Source organism: Dermochelys coriacea, chromosome 6, assembly GCF_009764565.3.
Source record: "Dermochelys coriacea isolate rDerCor1 chromosome 6, rDerCor1.pri.v4, whole genome shotgun sequence".
Lineage (NCBI taxonomy): Eukaryota > Metazoa > Chordata > Testudines > Dermochelyidae > Dermochelys > Dermochelys coriacea.
In genome coordinates this window covers 57,862,528-57,887,585 of record NC_050073.1, presented here as the reverse complement: position 1 = coordinate 57,887,585, position 25,058 = coordinate 57,862,528, and the positions used below count along the sequence as shown (strand labels likewise).

Sequence of the window (25,058 nt, the reverse complement as noted above, 5' to 3'; positions counted from 1 at the left end):
CTGCCCTGAGTTCCATCAACTTGATGTGTAGAGTGAGTTCATAAGATGACCATCCGCTCTGAGAAGTATGTGTTGAGATGTGCTCCTCCCATCCCAAGAAATGGTTACTCACCTTCTCGAAACTGTTGTTCTTCGAGATGTATTGCTCATATCCATTCCAATTAGGTGTGTGCACGTCACGTGCACAGTTTGTCAGAAGGTTTTCCCCCTAGCAGCATCCGTCGGGTCGGCTCTGGAACCCCCGGGAGTCGCACCTTCATGGTACCACATATAGGGCCCTGCCGACCTACCCCTCCCCATTTCCTTCTTGTCAGATACTCCAAAAGAGGGGAAGGCGGGTGGGTTTAGAATGGATATGAACAACACATCTCAAAGAACAACAGTTACAAGAAGGTGAGTAACTATTTCTTCTTCTTTGAGTGCTTGCTCATATCAATTCCAATTAGGTGACTCCCAAGCCTTACCTAGGAGGTGGAATCAGGGTTTATGGAATCACTGATGGAAGCATAGTCCTGCCGTATACTGCATTGTAAGGGGCCCCTTACTGAATGAGGGAGGCAACCTAGTGACAGAGGATGTGGAAAAAGCTAATGTATTCAATGCTTTTTTTGCCTCTGTCTTCACGCCAGACTACTGCACTGGGCAGCACAGCATGGGGAGGAGGTGATCAGCCCTCTGTGGAGAAAGAAGTGGTTCGGGACTATTTAGAAAACTGGACAAGCACAAGTCCATGGCTCTGGATGAGCTGCATCCGAGGGTGCTAAAGGAGTTGGCGGATATGATTGCAGAGCCGCTAGCCATTATCTTTGAAAACTCATGGCAATCGGGGGAGGTCCTGGATGACTGGAAAAAGGCTAATGCAGTACCCATCTTTAAAAAAGGGAAGGAGGAGGATCCGAGGAACTACAGGCCAGTCAACCTCACCTCAGTCCCTGGAAAAATCATGGAGCAAGTCCTCAAGGAATCAATTTTGAAGCACTTAGAGGAGAAGAAAGTGATCAGGAACAGTCAGCATGGATTCACCAAGGGCAAGTCATGCCTGACTAATCTAACTGCCTTCTATGACGAGATAACTGACTCTGTGGATGAGGGGAAAGCAGTGGACATGTTGTTCCTTGACTTTAGCAAAGCTTTTGACACGGTCTCCCACAGTATTCTTGCCAGCAAGTTAAAGAAGTATGGACTGGATGAATGGACTATAAGGTGGATAGAAAGCTGGCTAGATTGCCGGGCTCAACAGGTAGTGATCAATGGCTCCACGTCTAGTTAGCAGCTGGTATCAAGCGGAATGCCCCAATGGTCAGGCCGGTTTTCTTCAACATCTTCATTAATGATCTGGAGGATGGCGTGGACTGCACCCTCAGCAAGTTTGCAGATGACACTAAACTGGGAGGAGTGGTAGATACACTGGAGGGGAGGGATAGGATACAGAGGGATCTAGACAAAGTAGAGGACTGGGCCAAAAAAGTCTGATGAGGTTCAACAAGGACAAATGCAGAGTCCTTCACTTACGAATGAAGAATCTCATGCACTTCTACAGACTAGGGACCAAGTGGCTAGGCAGCAGTTCTGGAGAAAAGGACCTAGGGTTACAGTGGACGAGAAGCTGGATATTGAGTCAACAGTGTGCCCTTGTTGCCAAGAAGGCTAATGGCATTTTGGGAAGTATAAGTAGGGGCATTGCCAACAGATTGAGGGACGTGATCGTTCCCCTCTATTCGACATTGGTGAGGCCTCATCTGGAGTACTGTGTCCAGTTTTGGGCCCCACACTACAAGAAGGATGTGGAAAAATTGGAAAGCATCCAGCAGAGGGCAACAAAAATGATTAGGGGACTGGAACACATGACTTATGAGGAGAGGTTGAGGGAAGTGGGATTGTTTAGTCTGCGGAAGAGAAGAATGAGGGGGGATTTGATAGCTGCTTTCAACTACCTGAAAGAGGGTTCCAAAGAGGATGGATCTAGACTGTTCTCAGTGGCAGCAGATGACAGGACAAGGAGTAATGGTCTCAAGTTGCAGTGGGGGAGGTTTAGGTTGGATATTAGGAAAAACTTTTTCACTAGGAGGGTGGTGAAGCACTGGAATGGGTTACCTAGGGAGGTGGTGTAATCTCCTTCCTTTGAGGTTTTAAGGTTAGGCTTGACAAAGCCCTGGTTGGGATGATTTAGTTGGGGATTGGTCCTGCTTTGAGCAGGGGGTTGGACTAGATGACTTTCTGAGGTCCCTTCCAACCCTGATATTCTATGATTGTCCCTGGTGTGCTGGGCGATGGCGTAATGTGAAGGGAAGGTGTGGACCGAAGACCATGTTGCTGCTCTACATATCTCCTGGATCAGTATCTAGGCCAGGAAGGTCGCTGAGGATGCCTGGGCTCTGGTGGAGTACACAGTCAGAGCGGGGGCAGGGACCTTTGCCAGGTCTTAACATGTCTGGATACAGGATGTGATCCACAATGATATCCTTTGCGTGGACACTGGGAGGCCTTTCATCCTGTCTGCTACTGCAACAAACAGCTGGTTCGACTTGTAGAATGGCTTAGTTCATTTAATGTAAAATGCCAGTGCATGCTGCACTTCCAGGGAGTGGAGCCTCTGCTTGCAGCTATTGGCATGAGATTTCGGGAAAAAGACCTTGTGAATCAGCGGTATAGGAGGGAACAGGTAGAAAAGGCATTTCTTCCATGGAAGCAGAAAAGCATCTGCCAATAAACCTGGGCTGTGGTTCAGGAAGGGGTGAAATATAGGCACTTCCTGTTGGTCCTTGTGGCGAACAGATTGATCTGGAGAACTCCCCACCGTTGGAAGATATTGCTTATTACATCCAGGTGGATGGCCCACTCGTGATTGTGAAAAGACCTGCTGAGATAGTCTGTTAGTTCATTCTGTGACCCTGGAAGATAGGACGCTTCCAAAAAATGGAGTCTTCTATGCAGAACTCCCAGAGCTTGAGGGCTTCCTGACACAGGGGAGAGGCACATGCTCCCCCTGTCTGTTGATATAAAACATCACTGTTTTATTGTCTGTCAGGACCGATATGTACTTGCCCTCCACGAGAGGCCAAAATGCCTGACATGCCAGATGGACTGCGCTGAGCTCCCTCACATTTGATGTAAAGCATCAGTTCCTTCGGAGACCAGAGACTCTGAGTTCTGTGCTCTCCAAAGTGCGCCTTCCACCCCATGGACGAGGAGTCTGTAGTCAGGATCAGGGTTTGGAGAATGCAAACCCTGCACACACCAAATGTGGGTCGAGCCACCAGTAAAGAGACTTGAGAACACCCAGTGGAAGGGTAACCACCTTGTCTAAGCTGTGCCTGCTCGGTTGATACACAGATGCTAGCCAAGCTTGGAGAGGTCTGAGTCTGAGCCTCACATGTTGCACTACATACGTGCAAGATGCCATGTGACCTAGGAGTTTTAAGCAACTTCTTACTGTGGTTATAGGGAATTGTTTGAGGTCCTGTATGATGTCATGAATGGTCTGGAAGCGGGATTGAGGTAGGAACACTCTGGCCTGTCTTGAGTCTAGCACTGTCCCTATGAACTCTATTCTCTGAATAGGCATGAACGTTGACTTTTGAGTGTTTAGGAGGAGGCCCCATGCGCTGAAGGTGGATCTTATGAGACAGACACGTTGATCCACAGTTTGTTGGACTGGCCCTTGACTAGCCAGTCGTCTAGGAAAACAAATATCTGAACCTGCCTTTTCCGCAGAAAAGCGGCCACGACCGATATACATTTGGTGAACACCCGAGGTGCTGATGATAGGCTGAATGGTAGTACTGTGAATTCGTAGTGGGAACTCCCGACTACAAACCTTAAGAAGCGCCTATGTGGCGGGATTATGGAAATGTGGAAGTATGCATCCTTCAAGTCAAGGATGGCATACCAATCTGCAGGATCCTGGGACAGGAAGGTAGTGGCCAAAGAGACCATAAGAAACTTTAGTTTCTTCATTAACTTGTTGAGATTGCGCAGGTCCAAGATGGGTCTGAGGCCCCCCTTCTTTTGGTATTAGGAAATAACAGGAGTAAAACCTTTTCTGCTCAGCTCCAGAGGAACCTCCTCCACAGCCCCTGCTGATAGCAGGATTTGTACCTCCTGGATGAGTGAAGGGAGCCGAGAGGGGAAGTGAGAAAAATTGGAGAGATTATCCCATTTCTACCGTGTGGAGGACCCAACGGTCTGAGGTGATTTGGGACCACACTCGGTAGAAATGGGACAGACATGCCAAAAACAGGAAACAAGGATCCATTTGGGAGGTTTGTATAATGTCCTCAAGTGCATCCTCAAAAAGTCTGCCTAGGGCCTGCTGGTTGCCTGTTCGACCCAGAGCCCCTGTTGTTTGAGGGCTGGGGTTGATGATGGCGATTCAGATTTCTAGGTCGCCTAGGGTTCTGGTCCTGCCTAGACTGCCCCTGGTATAGTCGTGTTGTGGATGAGGTCTAAATTGTCTATGCTGGGTGGCAGGAGTCCCAGCGATCTCAGAGTGGCTCGGGAGTCTTTCAAACTGTGGAGTCTCAAGTCCGTTTTTTCTGAAAATAATGTGGCCCCCTCAAACAGGAGATCCTGAATTGCCTGTTGGACCTCCCCAGGGGAGGCCTGAGGCCTGCATCCATGAGCAATGGCGCATTGTGATGCCCAAGGACATCACTTGCATTGTAGAGACTGCCGAGTCTAATGCCGCTTGCAGCGACATCCTGGTGACTGTCTTATCCTCATCCATGAGAGCCAAGGATTCTGGCTTAGAGTCTGGTGGGACAAGGTCTGAAAATTTTGACATTGTGTCCCATGACTTAAAGTCATAATGGCTAAGGATCGCTTGCTGGTTTGCGATTTGAAGCTAGAGCCCACTGGTGGAGTTTATCTTCCTCCCGAAGAGGTCTAGCTTCTTTGCATCCTTAGCTTGAGGGGTAGGCCCTTGCTGTCCTTGACTCTCCCTCTCATTGACAGCCACCACCACCAATGAGTCTGGTGGGGGGTGGACCTTGGAGGGCACAAAGTACTTTCTCTCAACTCCTTTAGCTGTAGGAGCCAGAGAAGATGGTGTTTGCTAGAGAGTTTTTGTGTTCTTCTGAATGGTTTTAATCAGGGAAAGGGCCACTGTTAAGATTCCTTCCCCACTCTGAACTCTAGGGTACAGATGTGGGGACTTGCATGAAAACCTCCTAAGCTTACTTTTACCAGCTTAGGTTAAAACTTCCCCAAGGTACAACTATTTTACCTTTTGCCCTTGGACTTTCGCTGCCACCACCAAATGTCTAACAGGTATTATTATTAGGAAAGAGTCCGTTTGGAAATGTCTTTCCCCCCAAAATCCTCCCAAATCTTTCACCCCCTTTCCTGGGGAAGGGTTGATAAAAATCCTCACCAATTTGCATAGGTGACCACAGACCCAAACCCTTGGATCTTAAGAACAATGAAAAAGCATTCAGTTTCTTAAAAAAATAATTTTATTAGAAGAAAAAGTAAAAAGAATCACCTCTGTAAAATCAGGATGGTAAATACCTTACAGGGTAATTAGATTCAAAATATCGAGAATCCCTCTAGGCAAAACCTTAAGTTACAAAAAGACACAAAAACAGGAATATCCATTCCATTCAGCACAGCTTATTTTCACATTTAAAGAAATCAGAATCTAACACATATCTAGCTAGATTACTTACTAAATTCTAAGACTCCATTCCTGTTCTGTCCCTGGCAAAAGCATCACACAGAGAGAGAGAGAGAGAGAGAGAGAGAGAGAGAGAGGCTTTGTTTCTCCCTCCCCCCAGCTTTTGAAAGTATCTTGTCTCCTCATTGGTCATTTTGGTCAGTGCCAGCGAGGTTATCCTAGCTTCTTAACCCTTTACAGAAAGGGTTTTTCCTCTGGCCAGGAGGGATTTTAAAGGTGTTTACCTTTCCCTTTATATTTATGACAGCCACCCTAGTGATAAAATGCCGGGGATAAAATGTCCACCATTGAGTCTGACACCTCAGTGACCTCTTCCATCTGTATCCCAAGGTTCTGAACGACCCACCTGAGAAGTTCAAGGTGGGCTCTGCTGTTGGGAAGGCAAGGCCCCAAGAATGTTCCTGCCACTGCCTCATCTGGAGACGATAATCAGGAGCCCCGAACAAGGGAGGGCCCCTCCTGCCCATCTGGCTTCTCAAAACACTGTGATTCTGCCCCCAAATCAGAGTCCGCCTTGGTGCCAGCCACAGCATTGGTCGTGGCACCCGGCTGTGGTACCTTCCGTGGAACTGATCATAGCTGCGGTGCCGGCTTTGCTGTCCAGGTCAGTGCTGGTCCTGCTGTCAGTGCCGGCACCGGTTCTGCAGTCAGTGATGGGTGCAGTACCAATTGTGGTACTAGTAGTGGCTGATGCTTGGGAGAGCTCCCTGGCCCTAGACACAGTCTAGGAAGTGACCAAAAAGGAGCATGCCGAGGTGGACCCCTGGGACTGGTGGTAAGCCCATGGTGTCCAGAAGGGCCGCTAAGTTGGCATCTGAGCCAGTACTTGCCATTGTGTTGGTCACAGTACAGGGGGGAAGGTTTGAGTCATCCCTGCTGTCTGGGAGTGCCGGTGGCTATTGTGCCGGCTTCTCCGGGACACACATGAGTCCGTGTCTGATTCGGACTCCAGTGAGTCTGTGCGCAGAGACCATGGTGGCACCGTGCACCAGGATGATGGAGATTGTTGCCAAGTCATAGCCAGCTTGCCCCTGGATTTCACTGGTGTCATTTGGGGCCTCGGAGCTGGTGCAGTGACACCGTGGTCAGGAGAGTGCGGACCTGTCAGAGTTATCAGGTCCCGCACTGCCTCATAAGTTTCAGGTGTGGAAGGAAGGTCCAAATCTTCCACCTGGGTCTTCTCCATTGGCATTGGATTCAATGGTCCCTCCTATGGCCCTGGAGTCGACGGTGCTGGCTGTTGAGTTGGAGGGGAGGTGCGGTCTTGCACCAATTGCCTTCCCTTGGATGGTTCCCGTTCCCTTGCATGGGAAGGGAAGCACCCTCTATCAGTCTTCCTGTGCTTCTTCTTTGGGACAGGAGACTGTGAGTGGTGCCGAGATTGATTCTGCACCATGCTTGGCAACGGGGAGTGCTGATCCCAGAGTCCTTCCTTGGCACCTCCCGGACTGAAGCTGGCACCGATGCTGAAGAGCCTGATGCCATGTCCATGGGGCTCAACTCAGACTGAGGACGCAGAGCTGCTTCCATTAGCAGTAACTTTAATCTGTGGTTCCTCTCTTTCTTCATGTGGGGGCAAAAACTCCAAAAAATCTTACACCTGTCTGTTCAATGGGACTCACCCAAGCATTTAGACAAGCCAAGTGTGGGTTGCCCTTGGGCATAGGCTTCTGGTAAACCCCACATGGCTTAAACCCCTGGGTCCGAGAAATGCCATGGGCCCAGGAGAGAGATAGGGAAACGGGGGAGGGAAAACACACCCCAGTACCTTGATTCCAAATATCTAACTAACTACAAACAATTTTTTAAAAAACTGTCTTTAAGTATTTACAGAAATAGTACGCTAGAGAATTGCTCGTTGAACACGAGAGATAAAATGCTCCAATGACTGTCACTGGCAGTAAGAAGGGCCTCATATACGGTGCCGTGAAGGCGCGACTCCAGGGGGTTCTAGAGCCGACCTGATGGATCCTGCTAGGAAGAAAACCTTCCGGAGAACTGCGCACACACACCTAATTGGAATCGATATGAACAAGCACTCAAAGAAGAACAGGAATGCATCTGTTGTTGTTATGACCACTGGAGGCAGCTGAGCAAAGGGGGCTCCTGCGAAAGCATTGTGAGGGTCTTTCCACCAGTCGAGGGACTTCTTCACAACTATAGGCACTGAGAGTAGTTTCTTCAAGCTGCGTTTGCTTGGTGAATAAACAGTTCTGAGCCAACGGTGGAGGCAACACATGTGCAACCTCACTGGCTTATCACAAAAGTACCAGCTGCCATATGTCCCAACAACTGGATCCATTTTTTTGACTGATGTTTAGGGACTGATTTGAACTATAGGGACTAAATTTGATGTGATTGTAAACCTGCGAATTGGGAGGTAATCTTTGGCTGCTACCACATCGAGTTATGAATTCCAATCTTTGCACCTGGGTCAAGGTGAACTTCTGAATATTTAACTGCTGTCCCAGGCTGAGAAATAGTGCTAATTGCGACTGAGATCTTGCTGCAGAAGCACTTCTTTAGCATCCAATCATCAACATATGCGAATAATAGGATTCCTTTTTCTGCAAACATAAGTCGTTACGACTGACAGAACCTTCAAAACCACTCTGGGAGCAGAAGCGAGACTGAATGAAAGCACTTTATTGAAAGTGGTCTTGAGCTAGAGTGGAACACAGGAACCTTCTGTGGGAACGGTGAATTACTATATAGAGATATGCATCTTCTAGGTTGAGGGCCAAGAAACAATCTCCTGGGTCCAATGATGGTATTTTTGTTGCAAGTGTTATTTTGAATTTCTGTATCTTCACGAACGTGTTGAGAAGCCTTACATCTAGAATGGGTCTCCACCTGCCGTTCTTTTTTGCAACCAGGAAGTATCTGGAATAAAACCACTTCCCTCTATCTTTTACAGGGACTGTTTCTATAGCACCTAAGTTCAGGAGGAAGTCTATTTCCTGTTCTAGAAGATGCTCACAAGAGGAGTCCTTGAAGAGGGAGAGGGAAGGGGTATAGGGAGGAAAGTAAAGTGGAGTACCCTGCTGATATGATCTCCAAAACTCACCTCTATATAGTGATATGCTTCCAAGCTTGTCAGAAGTGAGAAAGGTCGTCCCTGAAGCAAGGAAGGCATGTGAACCATTGCAGATAGTAAGGGGGAGGTAACTCAGAACCTTGACCACCCCATTAAAATTGTTTTTTTTGATGAGGAGGGTTTTGAGGTCAATGCCTGTGCAGCTGACAGCCTCTTTTTCTGGAACCTCTGCCTCTTTCATTGGGGTTCATAAGGTCTCTGGAAGCTGGAGAATTGAACAGGATGAGATCTCTGCACTGTGTGGGATTTACTAAATTTTCTTTTATGCACAGTTGTGTAAATTAAGCTGTCAAAGGCAAGGTCCTTTACTGTGTTCCGGACCTTCCTCAGAAATCCTGAGTGCTGAAGCCAAGAGGCCCTTCTCATGACTACCACTGTAGAAACAGAGAAAGCAGTTATGTCAGTGGCATCCAAAGAGGCCTGCCCAGATGTTCTGGCAAGATGATGACCCTCTGTAATGATTGCTTGAAATTGGTCCCTCTGTTCTGGTGGTAAATGCTCAATAAATAAATTGAACTTTGAGTAGTTGGTGTGATTATATTTTGCCATCAAGTGTCTGACAGTTTATGATTCTAAACTGCAGAATTACAAATGAATATGGTTTGTGACCAAACAAATTGAGATGCTTCTGATCTTTGACGTATGGTGTTGATTTAGTGGCGGTGTTGCCTTCCATGTTCAATTAAAGCTTCAACAACCAGGGAGTTTGAAGAGGGATGAGAAACCAGAAACTCCTAATCTTTAGATGGAATATAATATTTATCAGCCCTTTTACAGGTGGGCAGTATTATTGCTGGAGTATGCTAGTTTACTTTTGCAGGATCTAGCAGAGCCTGATTACTAGGTAGCACAATTTGGGCTGATGATGCGGATTCTAACTGAGAGATGCTAACCTGAGATTTCCTTCTGATGAACATGTTACATCTCCTCTGAGGATGTGCTAACAGGTGGGATATTTGGATTAGTATTATCTTCCTTGTGCTAAGAATACTGAGACAGGCCCTCAGTACAAACCTGTTATTACCTAATAGGTAATAGAAATGTATATCAATGCAATAAGTCATTGAGGCTTCCAGTGGGCATGCAACTAATATAGATTCTCAAGTTCTCAGTGCATAAAAAGTTTGCAGCATCTCAAAGTCCAAATCATGATACTAGAAGAGAATAAATAAGCCTTCAACAGGACTGCATGGACTAGGATACTATATGAAGCAGGAATATTGAGAGGTTTATGAGATTCCAGGAAGAGGAGTCAGGTATGGCGTATTTGACTCCTGGATTTGGTACTCTAATCTTAATAAATAGGGCAAAAAAACCCAAAAACGAATGGCATGGACGCTAGGATACCATGTCCCCCTGGAGGCTACTGGATTGCACAATGAATCTTTGCAATCCCTGGTGCCATGCTACTGCACAGAGAACTACTAGCATAATGAGTTTTTAATTATGACTCACATCATCTGATTCCCTGATGAGTTCTGTGTCTTCTACTTGCACCACAGCATCAGCACCACAAGGGATTGGAGCACCTGTTGTAACCCGCATTACCTGACCAGGCATCACAGTCTGAGTTGGCTGAAAAAAATAAACAAACAAGCAAATTATGACAACTAATTTACTTTTAACGAGGGAATGGGAAAACCTGAAAACATTTGAACATTGCAGAAATAAACTGGAGAGTAATAAATCCTTTTCATAGTGTGGCTTATTTTTTTCTTGATATGTGTTAGTGGAGTCAATATGGGTAAATCCCCTAGGTAATTAAAGAATAACACAGGCTCAAATCTGACTCAGCTCATTAGTAACTGAAAGCCATTATTATCTGATGGCAGTATGAAATAAACTGGTAGTTATTTTTTGTGATGTGGAAACCTATCTTCTGGGAAAATGACTGAAACTATCACAATGGGTAATATATTGGTGCCCTTGCTGGTAAAGAAGCCAAAGAATGATTAGATCAGGAGAATTAACTCCCCTGGGAGAGGTGGTCATTCTGAGTTGGGGATGAAGCAGACAGGCAAAGAGCCACTGTGGTATATGGTCTTTGGATAGAGGACTGTGGTCTCCAGGGCTGCAGACTTTCACTAGCACTAAAATGCATTTTTGAAAATGAAAGAACTAACAAAGCTGGTTAGGAAAAACTCTTCCTGAAAAAACATGTCCCATTGCTTTACTTCTGAGCAGGTTTCTCCATTACTGTGAGGTAGATCAACTCCAAACATTGAGGTTTGCCTGGGGCATCTGCCCTCGTGCAGATCTATTTGCTGAGGCCTAAAATTTGTAATGGAGTTAGAAGTTGCTCTATAGTAATCACACAAAACCATGGTACAGAACAAAGTCCTAGCAGAAACAATCTAACTTCATAAGAAGCATGCATTATGTATTACAGAAAAAATAACCAGTAGCAACATGAAAAAATAAACGATGTGAAACAAAAGTGTGTTTTTAATTTGTCACTAAGAAATTTTTTATAATATACATTTTCCAAAATCCATAGTAAAATCATCATTTGACCCTAATCATCTGAGAAAAGAATAAATAAAGAAAAAAACCTCGCTAATAAAAATCAACTGGAAGCTAATGGGGATGGATGTGCAAGTTTCCTTGTTTTGTGCAGAGCTCCTCATTTACTCTGTCCATCCTTCTGCTGTAGTCTCTTGTGGTGATATTCCCTAAAGTGCCAACATAAAATTGGAATATCAGTAAGACAAAAGTTGATGTACCTTGTTCATTAGGGCAGTACTGAGGGAGGAGGTGAGATTGACCTGATTTATCAGGCAGCATCAAAGCGATTAAAGTATCTACCAAGATAAAATTGAGAGTTGAGGCTGTATTTAATTTTGCCTATTCTAAGGACAAAGGAGATCAAATGTCTTTCAACAGGGCATAAATAAAATGGTAATGAGAACTAAAAATGGCACAGTTATCATGTACATATCTGGAATTCCACTAACCACAGAATCATAGAAATGTAGGGCTAAAGGGACCTTGAAAAGTCATTTAGTCCAGTGATTCTCAGCCTTCTTCCATTTGCGGACTCCTAAAAAATTTCAAATGAAGGTGTGAATCCCTTTGGAAATCTTAGATGTAGTCTGCGGACTCTTACGGGTCCACGGACCACAGGTTGAAAACCACTGTTCTATGGTAACAACAACCTTTTGCTGACCCCTTAGACATAGTCTGCGGACCCCCAGGGCTGAGAACCACTGATCTAGTCCATCTCTCCCTGCCGAGACAGGATCAAAGAAACCTAGACCATCCCTGACCCAAGGGGCAGAATTGGAGTCAGAAGCCAGTAATTGGAGCCAATGGTCAAAGCAGGGTTCAGAAGCTCAGCAAGGGAGCAGAGCTGGGAAAGATTGGAGCAGAACTGGAACAGGCAGGAGCAGACTGGAACAGGACAAGAATAAGTCAGGCACAGGAGCAATTGTAGCTGCTGGTGTCAGCATTGAGCAGTTAGTGACTCCGCTAGTGAGCTTAAATGCAGACCTGTTGGCTCCTTTCAGCCACTCAGGTGGGCTGGCCAATCAGGCAAGTCTGCTGCAGCCACTGGATTCATTAACCAGCCTACAAGCTGAACTGGCTAGCTGCAGGCTTAACTGAGGGTACTCAACCCCCTGGTTCCTGACACTCTGTATTGAATTTCATCGTGCTAGTTTCAGACCAATTCTCCAATTTATCAAGGTCCTTTTGAATTCTAATCTTGTCTTCCATAGTGCTTGCAAGTCCTCCCAGTTTGTTAACATCTGCAGATTTTATAAGCATACTCTCCACTCCATTATCCAAATCATTAACAAAAAGATAGAGTAGTACTAGACCCAGGAAAGGCCCCTTCAGGACCCCACTAGATATACCCTCCAAGTTTGATAGTGAACCATTAGTACCTACTCTTCTTTTTTCAACCAGTTGTGCATCCACTTTATAGTAATTTCATCTAGACCACATTCCCAAAATCAAGATATATCAAGTCTGCAGCTTTCCTTTACCCAGGAGCCATCCGATTCCATCAGTATAGTAATCTTAAGGTTTTAAGTTATTCAAGATTTGAATCCAGATCATTGCTGTGCATTTTACAAATTTAGCAAATTCACAGATGGCTCAGATTAAGACATTTTATAGGTCCCTCATAAAACTCTTCAGTTTTAAGAGACCTTCGGGGAAATAAATTGACCCAGGAACAATCAACTTGCCACATATGCTTTATTTGTCAGTAAATTTTATCCGAAAGTCTTTTAAATCCTTAAAAAAGGATTTGCCTTCTCCAAGCAGACAAATGGTCCATCTAATCTAGTAGCTCAGAGGTTCTCAAACTGTGGTCCACGGACCACCAGTGGTCTGCAAGCTCCATTCAGGTGGTCCGCGGATAGTTCCCTCTAAGGTGTGCACCTGGGCGGCCGCACACGAGAGAAGGGCACAGGCGTGGCTCCACTAATTAGGTGCCTGGACCCTGGAGAAGATGCACATGTAAGGTGAGGTGGTTGCCTTGGGGGGAATAGGGGGTATGTGGGAGGGGGTAATGGGGTGAGAAGAGGGAATGGGGGGAATTTGGGATGTGCAGGGCTGTGGTGGCCAGAGGTGAGTTTCCGCAACGCCAGGGCTGTGGCTGCCGGGGAGAGACGGCCCTCCTTCCCAGCCTCAGCCCCAGATACTCCCCTCCTTTGCAATCCCAGCTCAGGGGCTGCTGCGGTGGGGGAGAGAGGGAGAGACCCCCCTCCTTTCCAGCCCCAGCTCAGGGGCTGCCATGGCAGGGGAGAGAGGGAAAGACCCTCTCTTTCCCAGCCCAGCTCGGTGGCTGCCATGGCGGGGGAGACCCCCTCCCTCCCAGCCCCAGCTGGGGGGCTGCCACGGTGGGGGAGAGAGGGCACATCCTTCGCATTAGAAAGGTAAGAATATTGATATTAAAATATGAGTTGTGTGCTTTTATTTGTAGAATAAAAAACAACTATTATTAAGTTATTTTTTATATAGCTTTTATCCAAAGTGCTTTACAATAGCTAGCTAATGATACAAACAACATTTGGAAAGATCATTAAGTGTCTGCTGAGATCCTCAACAATTTTCAAGTGGTCTGCAAAAAAAAAAAAGTTTGAGAACCACTGTAGTAGCCTTTTTCTGTTTTTCACTTGGAACAGATGCTTCAGAAGGCTAAACCATTATTTTATGTCCGGAATCATTACACCCCGTATAATTTTTGTCCTAGCTATACTGTAAAAGTATACACTATTTATGTTTATATAAATGTCTAATAGTGTTTTAAACTTACTAAGCTATTTGTCTCCTATAGCAGCAACTTACACAGGTTAATTGTATATTGCATAAAACAGAATTTAAATTTCCTCCCATTTTAAACTTATTGCCTTTTGGCCTCATAAGGAACATGGTCAATTGTTGTAAAATGTGCTGCATTTTCAGCTTACTGCCCAGTGAATTAGCATAATTACTCTTTTCTGATTTATAAACTTCCAATGATTTAAAGCATCCAAACACACCTGTGAATGTGACTGGGTGTTTTTGTTTTTACAGTAAGCACTGTTGCCTGTATATTTATTACCTTCCCTTTCTTTCCTTTTTAAAATTGAACATATTCATTTGTTTTTATGTATTTGAGAGAGTGATATTCTATTATGTTTTATTACATTAATTTGTCTTTATTCTTTTCTACACCAACCCAAGTGCATTGGCACTGTAAAGCAGAATGAATAAAGCTATTGGTGCTACACAACATATTATTAATATTATTTATTATATTTTTGTTTTAACGTTGTCTTCACCCTCAGGTAACAGCCCAGATTCTGCAATCATCAATATGAAATATACAACTAAGAAAATGGCAATTAAGATGAAAGACGTTGCTTCAATACAGTGAAGTTGTAAAATACACAGTAATAATAACATTTGCACTTCTATAATGCCTTTCATTTTAGAACCTCAAAATGGTTTACAAACATCAAAATCCCATTTTACAGATGTAGAGAAACTGAGGCACATATAGAGGCTGTGTCTTATCTATGTCACAAAGTGATTCTGTGGCAGAGATGAAAACAAAACCCTGGAGTCCTGACCATGTGTTCCCTGCTCTTGCCATTAGAGAACATAGACTATTAATAATTATTCTAATTAAAATCCTCAGTTGTCTTAGACCAAGGGTCTCAAACTCAAATGACCAGGAGGGCCACATGAGGACTACATTGGCCCGAGGGCCATACCACTGACCCCCCCTTCCCTGCCCCCATTCCAACCCCTTCCCTGAAATCCCCACCCCAACTCCGCCCCCTCCCTGCCCCCAGAGGGTGCAGGAGGGGTGCAGGGTGCAGCAGGGGGCTCAGGGCAGAGGGTTGGGGTGCAGGAGATGTGCGGGGTGTGGCAGGGGACTCAGGGCAGGGAGTCGGGGTGCGGGGTGCAGCAGGTGGCTCAGGGAAGGGGGTCGGGTGCAGGAGGTGTGCAGGGTGCGGCAGGGGGCTCAGGGCAGTGGATCGGGGTGCAGGAGGGGTGTGGAGTGCAGCTGGGGGCTCAGGGCAGGAGGTTTGGCTGCAGGAGGGGTTTGGGGAAGCGGCCGGGAGCGGGGGCACAGGGGTCTGTGTGTTGCCCTGGCCACTCCTCCAGGTACCTCCCCTGAAGCTCCCATTGGCCGGGAATGGGGAAAAACGGCCAATGGGAGCTTCGGGGGCGGTGCCTGGAGGTGCGGCCAGGGCAACATACAGACCCCTGTGCCCCCCCCCCCCCCCCCCGAGATCCTAGCCGCTTCCCGGAGTGGTGCTGGGAGCAGGGAGGGAGCCTGCACTGCCCCCGGTGCATGCCAGGCTGGAGCTGCTCTAGATAAATGCTGGGGGGTGGGGGGAGGCCCACGGGGAGCTGGCGGGCTGCAGAAAATAACTCTGTGGGCCGTGTGTTTGAGAACCCTGTCTTAGACTATTACAGTAATCAGATCAAGCTAATGTTGAGCTTAGAATGTACCCCACTTGCATTGGGTCCTGGGGCATTCTCAAAGGCCTTTTAAAATATCGTAAGGACCACACCTTTTATTCCCTCCAACCAAACTTCCAATTGTGATAAATGTACTTCCACTCAAAAGGCAACAGATACAAATCCTTTAATAACTTAGCTGTTTTTCTCCTGAACCAAACAAAGGGAGTCACTACAGAATGATATGATGTACTCTTGCTCCTCACTCAGACTAAATGTGTTATTTCCTTAGCAGCCCTTTGTTTGTCTAGCAGCAAAAGATCTAACCAAGTTTTGAAAATGGACACATATTTCTCCTCCTTCCAGAACTAGGGTAGCTTGCACCACATGCTGTCTTTCACAACCTGTTTGAGACTGTAGCCGGACACCAGTATGTTATGAGTTGACCCTATCACTGGATCCCACGTGCTCCTAAGACAGCAGGGTCTGGATAGAGCCAGGTCACGATTCCTAGCTTTGGGTCTCTAAGGCATACACCCCGGTGCAGACCTCATATCTGCCACCCTTCCTTGAGACATGAGATTCTGCAGCCCCACTGTTTTAGATTCCAAAACCAGTGCATCAGCCAACCAGAGCCCCCAATGGCTTATGCACCGTCCCTCAAAGTTCCACTTCACTGTGGATGCTCTGAGCTTCTTGATTAACCCCTTCAGGAACAACATGGCAGGCAAACAAGGAACACAGGCTTAGTCAAAGAACCTCTTACCGACAGTCATTTTACCCTCAAGAAAGCACTAGAGTTACAAATCTTTGCAATATAACAAATGGTCCTGAGATGCTGTGATGTGATATGATTGAAATATGGCCATGTATATCAATAATTTTGCCACCATTAAGACAATTGCAACAAATCATGTACTAAGTACATCATGTAAGGTGTCAATGGAAAAGTTATAATTTGCTAAATAAGATTATCCTGTTTAAATCCATGCATCACCACTGTATCTGAAATTATGAATATTGGCTACATAACTGTGTCTCAAATGTTTGTTCCTGGGGTAACACTCGCAAAGTAGTTTACATCCAGTCTAGCCAGCACATTGTGACTGGACTATCAAGTTTGATGGCCCATTAAGGACAGTTCACTCTAACAGCGGGTCATAGAAGAAACTCATTCTGCCCAGAAGGATCTTCCTGTGGACGCCTCAGCACAGATATTGGCAATGGCTGTGTCTGAGAGTCATCAAAGCATGTAAGGACATGTGATTTGCTCATGTGACCCTGGACTCAGAGCAGTAACTTTCCACAAACTAGGCTGTGAGCTTTGTTTGGAACAGAACATTTCCAGACACATGGCAAATGATATAAAAGACCCCTGGGATGACTCCATTTTGCCTCTTTCCTGCCCTGATTCTCTGGACTGTGGATTTATAACTAAAAGGAACATACTGAACTATGGAGTGAGGACCTTCCAACCTTTTGGAAGTTAGCAGAGAGACTTTACAAATAAGAAGTCTATAATATCACTGCTATAAACCTGATATAAGGACATTGTAATTATTGTGGGTATATGATCTATTAACCATTTTAACTCTCTTCTTCTTTTCTTTTATTAATAAACCTTTAGATTTTGGATTAAAGGATTGGCAGCAGTGTGATTATTGGGTAAGAGCTGAGTTATATATTGACCTGGCTAAATGGCTGGTCTCTTGAGATTAGAAAGATCCTATATGTGTTGAAATTGGTTTCAGTAACCACCCATCATTGAGTCCAGTGTCTGGGGGTGTCAGATAAGGGCTGGAATGCCTAAGGAGATTGCATTTTTGACTTCTTGTTAACCAATGTGGGGAGACAGAAGTTTACTTTTGTTACTCACTTGGTGGTATATCTAATGATAGAATAACCACCAGTTTGGGTTTCATAGTAGCAGCCGTGTTAGTCTGTATTCGCAAAAAGAAAAGGAGTACTTGTGGCACCTTAGAGACTAACAAATTTATTAGAGCATAAGCTTTCGTGAGCTACAGCTCACTTCATCGGATGCATCTTTTTCTTTTTACCAGTTTGGGGCGAGTCTGATCTATTTCTCAGCAGTTTGTCCTGAATCTGGTGAATAGTCTCAGCTGGGCCCCACTGAGGCACCGTGACAGAAGCACCCCCATTATTCTGATTTCACTCCCCACCCTCATGTGAGTCTGAGGCTTGGTCTACACTAGGAACTTATCTCAGTATAACTATATTGCTCAGGGGCCTGGAAAATCCACACTCCCATACCAACCTAATCCGCAGTGTAGACAGCACTGTTTTGAATGGAAGGCTTTGCCCATTGACATAGCTACTGCCTGTCAGGGAGGTGGAGTACCTATACTGATGGGAGAAGCTCCCCCGTCAGGTAGGTAGTGTCTTCACTAAGCGCCATAGCTCAAGTGCTGTAAGTGTAGAAAAGCCCTGAAGTTTGGTCAGCATTTTAGGCTATGTGTAGAGTCCTTCCTGTCTTCTCTTTCTTTCCAGCCAGGGGACAGCACCCTTTCTTAATACCATCTCTGACTCTATTTGCCATGTCCCCAGGCTGGGAAATTCTAACTCCCAGCCACGCAAATCCCATATGCAGAAAATCATTGTCTCCTGAGGTGAACCAGTTGTTGAGAGTCATACAAAGTTGCATTCCAAAATAAAATAATGTAAAACTTTAGATCCTACAAGTCCAATCAGTCCTACATCTTGTTCAGCCAATCGCTCAGACAAAGAAGTTTGTTTACATTTACAGGAGATAGTGCTGATTCATATTTCTCTTCATGCTTCAGCCATCGTTCCAGAGGACATGATTCCATGCTGATGACACTCGTTAAAAAAATAATGCGTTAATTTGTGACTGAACTCCTTGGGGAAGGATTGTATGTCTCCTGTTCTGCTTTATCTGCATTCTGCCATATATTTCATGTTATAGCAGTCTCGGATGATGACCCAGCACATGTTGTTCATTTTAAGAACACTTTCACTGCACATTTAACAAAATGCAAAGAAGATGCCAATGTGAAATTTCTAAAGATAGCTACAGCTATCTTTAGATTTAAGAATCTGAAGTGCCTTCCAAAATCTGAGAGGGATGAGGTGTGGAGCATGCTTTCAGAAGTCTTAAAAGAGCAACACTTTGATGTGGAAACTACAGAACCCAAACTACCAAAAAAGAAAATCAACCTTCGGCAAGTGGCATCTGACTCAGATGATGAAAATGAACATGCGTCAGTCCACACTGCTTTGGATCATTATCAAGCAGAACCTGTCATCAGCATGGATGCATGTCCTCTGGAATAGTGGTTGAAGCATCAAGGGACATATGAATCTTTATTGCATCTTCCATGTAAATCTCTTGCGACGCTGGCCACCATAGTGCCATGGAAACGCCTGTTCTCACTTTCAGGTGACATGATAAAGAAGACACAAGCAGCATTATCTCCTGCAAATGTAAACAAACTTGTTTGTCTGAGCAATTGGCTGAACAAGAAGTAGGACTGATTGGACTTTTAGGTTCTAAAGTTTTACATTGTTTTATTTTTGAATGCAGTTTTTTTGTACATAATTCTACATTTGTAAGTTCAACTTTTATGATAAAGAGATTGCACTACAGTACTTGTATGAGGTGAATTGAAAAATACTATTTCTTTTGTTTCTTACAGTGCAAATATTTGTAATAAAAAATAATATAAAGTGAGCACTGTACACTTTGTATTCTATGTTGTAATTGAAATCACTATATTTGAAAATATAGAAAACATCCAAAAATATTTGAATAAATCATATCCTATTATTGTTTAACAGTGTGATTAATCACGATTAATTTTTTTAATCGCTTCACTGCCCTAGTAAAGAGTCAGCTACTTCAGAGAGTCAGAAGAAGGGAAAATCACTTACATGTAATACTGCATATTTTAAGACTTCTTAGACAATTTTCTAATCAATTTTGGTTTGCATGTTAATCACATCACTTGCACACACAAGTAACAACAAAAATTCAATATGCAAGTGATTTGTGCATGTACAAATAGATGCTGGGTAGAGGTCTTTGAAAATTTCTTAATGACAAGTGGTTAGGACTTTGGTTTTCTATATTTTCTGTAAAATTACACCATCAACAGCACAGCATCTCCTAACACCATCCTAAGGCATTGGATTATTGCTTATTCATACATAAGACCACCATCTACTGAATCACCAACACTACCCCCTAAGGTCTTCTGGGGTTTCCCTCTGAGTCTCTTATGCAAGTACTGACCTGATCTTACACTACTTAGCATTTGAGATCATGTCCCAAGTTGTGTGGCTGCAGGCTAGACAGTGCACACAACTTTGTATTTATTTAATGTCAACTTCAATAACAAATACAATCTTTGGAGCACTTGTGAGGATTCCAGAGCACAAATGCAAGGCATACATTTAAAAGAAGAAGAAAAAAGGAGTCAGATCCTTAGTTTTACAAGAGAAGAAAAACAACTTAAATAAAAAGAGAAAAAGAAGAAGAGAAAAGAAATTGCACTCACCTGCTCACCAGCTTGGGATTCCCCAATGATGAATCGATCCCCAGGGCCATCAGCAGCTGCAAGACAATACAGAAGAAAGAAGATGATAAAAAGACTGAACCATTGCAAATGGGAAAATTAGAAACCAAGAATGGGAGAATCTTAGAATAATCCAAGATTTAGTTCAGAGTTGCTTCTTTAGAACCTGTATGAGAGGATATGAATATTTTGCAAAACATTTTGAACTTTTAGGTCTATTTTAAGATGTATTTATGAATTTGCTAATCACAGGTTATATAATAATATTTCTACCACAAAATTGCTCAGATATACTCATTGTTCCTAGTTCTTCCAAGGGTATGCAGAAGTCTGGGAGAATGAAAAAGGAAACCATTGGATATTATCTTAATATCAAAGATTTCCAATTGTACATAATATTCTTAAGATAAAAGCCTCAACTTCACGAGCCAGAGGTAACAGCAATAGTTGGTTATCCTCTCTGTGAAACTGCCACTAGACAGGGGGCCGTGATATATATATTTTGCCAACATGTTACGTAACGGTTTGGAAGACAACAGCAGAATTTCGGATATCAAGATTTCTGGGTTCCCTTCCTAGCTCTGGGAGGAATGTGATTTAATTATTAGTGGTATACAGTGGTTACTGTATACTGCAGTGGTTACAGACAGTATAGACAAGCATGTACATTTGACGCATTCGCTCTGAAAGACAGTGAGGCTAAGTAGATGTGACTCGCACATGCCATGTTAGAGACTTGAGTTCTGTTCCTAGCTGTCAGTGTCAGAGGTGATATTTGAACTCATCATTTCCTCAGTCCCAGCCCAGTGCACCTTCATTTAGACAAAAGGAAATTTTGATGGGGGAAAGCAGGTGGGCAAAAGTTTATGAGTACTGCACTTGGAGCATTCTGAAAATTAAGGGACAAATTTTACTGTGTATGTCCAAATGGCAGTTTTCCAGGGCTGTTCATTTGTCCTTATCTGGACAGATTTTCAAGAGGACAGCAAAGATAATTCTGCTGACAAATGCTGAGTTTCTGCTTTGGAGGCACTAGAAAGATTCAAAGAAACAATTGAGAATAACTAGCATATTTTCCCTACTCTTATTCTCAGAAACACTTAAACTGTTTTTGCTGAAGCTGTATATATAATTCTGAGGCAGAGACCAAACACAGAAATTATCAGTGTAAACAGCTGAAGTTTGAAGCAACTGAAATCCTGGGAAGTATTAAGTGTTACGAGGTATATAGGTGTCGCTATGTGTTCTGCCTGTAAGAACTGAATTTATACTTTTATAGCACCTTTCATTTGAGGATCTCTAAGTGCTTAACAAATGTTAATTAATTAAACCTCCCAACAACCTTCTGAGGTAGGTGTTATCAATATTTTACAGAAGAAGAATGTGAGGTACAGAAGAGTAAGTGACTTGCTCAAGATCTCATAGCTAGAGTCAGGAACAGAATCTGGGAGTGCTGACACTTAGTTACCTGCTCTAACCATTTGATCATGCTACACCCAAAAGTGACTCCTCTATAACTAGAGGCAACGTCATCCTAGGGGAAGAGTACAGGATTGGAAGTCAGGAGACTTGGGATCTAATCATCCACCCTCAACACTGGCTTCTCACAGAATATCATATTACGGTCAAGGTTTATTTCTCCTTATTTTCAAGGCACTCAGTGCTTTGGGCCCAACATAGCTAAAAGATTGCCTAAAGCTCTGATGTGAAGACCAGGGTCAATAACACCACTCCTCAGGCATAATGAAGCTTTCTACCAGCAGGGTAAAGTTCACCTGTGCAGGAGATAGAATTTTCTTGTGGACTGGTCTGAGACTTGTGGAATGAACTCCCACAGGAACTAAGAATTGTCACAAACCTTACCACCTTCTGCTCCAAGTGCCAGGGGTATTTCTTTGACCTGCTGCAATGGGGCAGATAGGCCCCCCGCTGTCAGGGAGGGGGTTAATAAGAGCCTGTGGACACAACTGGCCCAGCCCCACTACGCTTGCAGCAGTTCTCAGGAATTGAGAAGGGTCCTAAAGGAAGAGGCTCAGCTTAGTTAGGGAATTGACCAGGAAGAAGAGAAAGCAGCACTGTGAGTCTTCCTTGATGAGGAAGCCTGGTTCTAGATAAAATCCTGAGACAGTTTGCTGCCTGAATGAGACTCCCAGTGGATGGGATGACCGGACCCAGGAAGACTGACAAAAGAGACTGGCCACATGGAGACAAGCCCTGAGTAGAAGGGCAGGGTCTTGCCGACAAATCCTTGAAAGACCTTGCGTTTTAGTTGTTTTCCTTTATTCGGGACTCTAATGCCCTGGAAGGGGTATGACTCAAGTGTGCCAGGCTCCAGAGGGCTAAGACACGAAGGCACTGGATCCATGAAGTGTGACACCTGACTGTCAGGGAACCACAGCTGATTGAGTTGTGCCTTGATGGGCCACAAAGGGGTGTTTTGATGTAGACAACCTGGTTGCACCTGCCTTCTCTATTCAAAACAAAACAAAAAACCTAGTCCAAACAGAAAACTTACCAAAACAAAACACTACGCTGCATGCAAAATTCTCCCCCTAGGGAGAGGATAAGGGAGAGAACAAACCACTGTGACAGATCTTAGTCATGTCATTAAATGCACTATTGGAAGGGGCTCCGAAACTACAGTGATGAGGGCAGCATAAGATCCTATCTAGACTAGACTAGAAATCCTGCTCCCACTGAAATCAGAATTTTATCACTGACGTTAATCGGAACAAAATTGAGTCCTTGGGTTCTAATTTGAGCTCTGACAATGACTTAATCTCCCTTACTCTCAGAGACCCCATCTGGAAAATGGAAGTATTTACCATACCTATGTCCCCAAGGTGTTGTGATGTTTACTCAACTGTGTTCAATGTCCTCTCTCTCACACTTACCTTAAGTGAGTAGTACCTTACTTCACAAGGAGCCTCACTGATTTCACTGAAATTTCACATGGAGTAAAGTACTACTCATCACAAGTAAGGGCCGCAGAATCAAGTCTTTCACAATACCACCAACTCACGAGAGTCTATCACGAGTCTCACAATGTTTAGTATTCGTCTGAAAATCCTATTGGGTTAAGAAATTTGCTTTAACCCTTAAAAGCTATTGGAATCAAGAGAGTACATGAAAATCTTATCTCTCATGAAAGAAAAAAAGTAAGTTTCTAGCACTTCTGATGTTAGAAAAGCTTGAAAATGTGAAATAAGTGCATCCTAAGACTCAGAAATCAGGAAGCAATAAAAAGAATCTCAGATTTATAGTTTTTAAAAAAAATCTAATGATTTTTGAATATTTGAGGCTGGCAATGTTTTTGAGATCCTTAGATGGAAAGTACTAAGTATTATTATTATTACTACTGTAAGTACCTACTGACCCCAATAAGGGGTGTTGGAAGTGCTTTCTGCCAAATCTACAGTCTGTTGCAGTGGTGAGTTAATTTCACAAGTCTATCTGTATCTGCTGTTTCAGACAAACCTCTTGGGCCTGCATTACATAATAACACTGCACAGTAAAAACTTCATTTAATTTTAAATAAGTTGTGTTGGCTATTTTCTTAGCCAAATAAAATCATACTAAAAATGTAATCTTAAAATCAAACCATGTTTTTCGTTAACTGACTCCTTTCCTTAAAGAGCAGTACTCAGCTGTTAAATAAATAGCTTTGCCTACCTCTCAGATCTTCTGTATATATATTGTCTTGTTCTCCCGGAAAACAGGCAGTTTGTTTCATAGTTGTTCATCTGCTTCTACTGCTCATTACTTACCTAATACCACAAGTGTTTGCTTTGGGATGGACTGATTATGATGTATCTAATGGAGGGTTATAACATAAGATGAGCTGAGAAAAAGATAACAGGAGCAGATGAACTACTAAGAAACAAAAATCTTGTTTTCTTGCCAATGTTGCTAGCAGGGAAACATGAGGTAGGGAAAGAAAGGCCGACAATATATGATATAAGTAGATCTGTTTCTAAATAAATTATGTTTTAGAGTTTTCCATGTGCCACCAATTGCTATTCAGAAGTCAAGTAACAGATGAGCTCAAAAGTGCACTAGGGTAGGGCCGGATTTCCAATTAAGCACAGCAGGCATGTCTAGAGGCACTGGCACTAGTTGCCAAATATGTGATTTTCTAGCCCAATTGGGCTATTTTTAGCTGTCAGTTGGCAGCGTTTTTTAGCTGCTGCGAGTTGGGCTATTTTGCTGCCCTGCTGCTGCTGGCCACACTGCTCAGGAGTTCTCGAGAGGGAGGGAACTTCCTGATCTGTCCCGCTCCCTGCTGAGATGCCTCACACACCACTTGGCTCACATCGTGCCACCTCCCCTTAGGTGACATTTGCAGCATGCGCAGAATTCTTGTCCAAGGGAGGCAGAATTTTTTTTCCCTTGAAGAAAATATTCTGTAGTTCTGCCTTTTGCCCACCAGAGGCCACTCTGGCACCAGAACAGTCTGAGCTGGCTGAGGCTGACTGGTCTGGAGGGTGGCAACAAACAGCTAGCAGGTGGGTGGTGGGTGCATTTTTTCCTCAAGTAAAAAGTCACAGCAGCCTTCTTCAAGCCAGGTTAGGAAACAGAGTGAGCCACACAGGGCTGCTGGGTGTGTGTGTGTGTGTGTATGTGTGTGTGTGTGACAGGGCCACATGAGAACGCAGGAGGGGGGCTCCAGGCAGGGCCACATGGGGAGCGAGGGGTTCATAAGGTGTAAATCCGGCTCTGAACAAGGGTTTATTGATGAACTGAGAACCATGAGGTGCATTTCATTACTTTGCTGCCAATATGCTAGTAAATGATTTCAAGTTAGCTTGAATCAAGATGCCGTGCACTTCAA

At 44.2% G+C, this 25,058-nt stretch overlaps 1 protein-coding gene across 23 annotated transcripts in view; it reads right to left on the bottom strand.

The window, feature by feature from the left end:
• Positions 1 to 25,058, bottom strand: part of GPHN (gephyrin) — a 544,780-nt gene that overhangs the window by 63,176 nt on the left and 456,546 nt on the right. For all 23 annotated transcript variants that reach the window (XM_038404446.2, XM_038404449.2, XM_043517392.1 and 20 more), the window contains 2 exons: positions 20,210 to 20,265; positions 10,227 to 10,346 (listed from right to left, as the gene is read on the bottom strand). In XM_038404446.2, the coding sequence (XP_038260374.1) occupies positions 10,227 to 10,346; positions 20,210 to 20,265 (176 nt within the window). The remainder of the gene's footprint in view (positions 1 to 10,226; positions 10,347 to 20,209; positions 20,266 to 25,058) is intronic.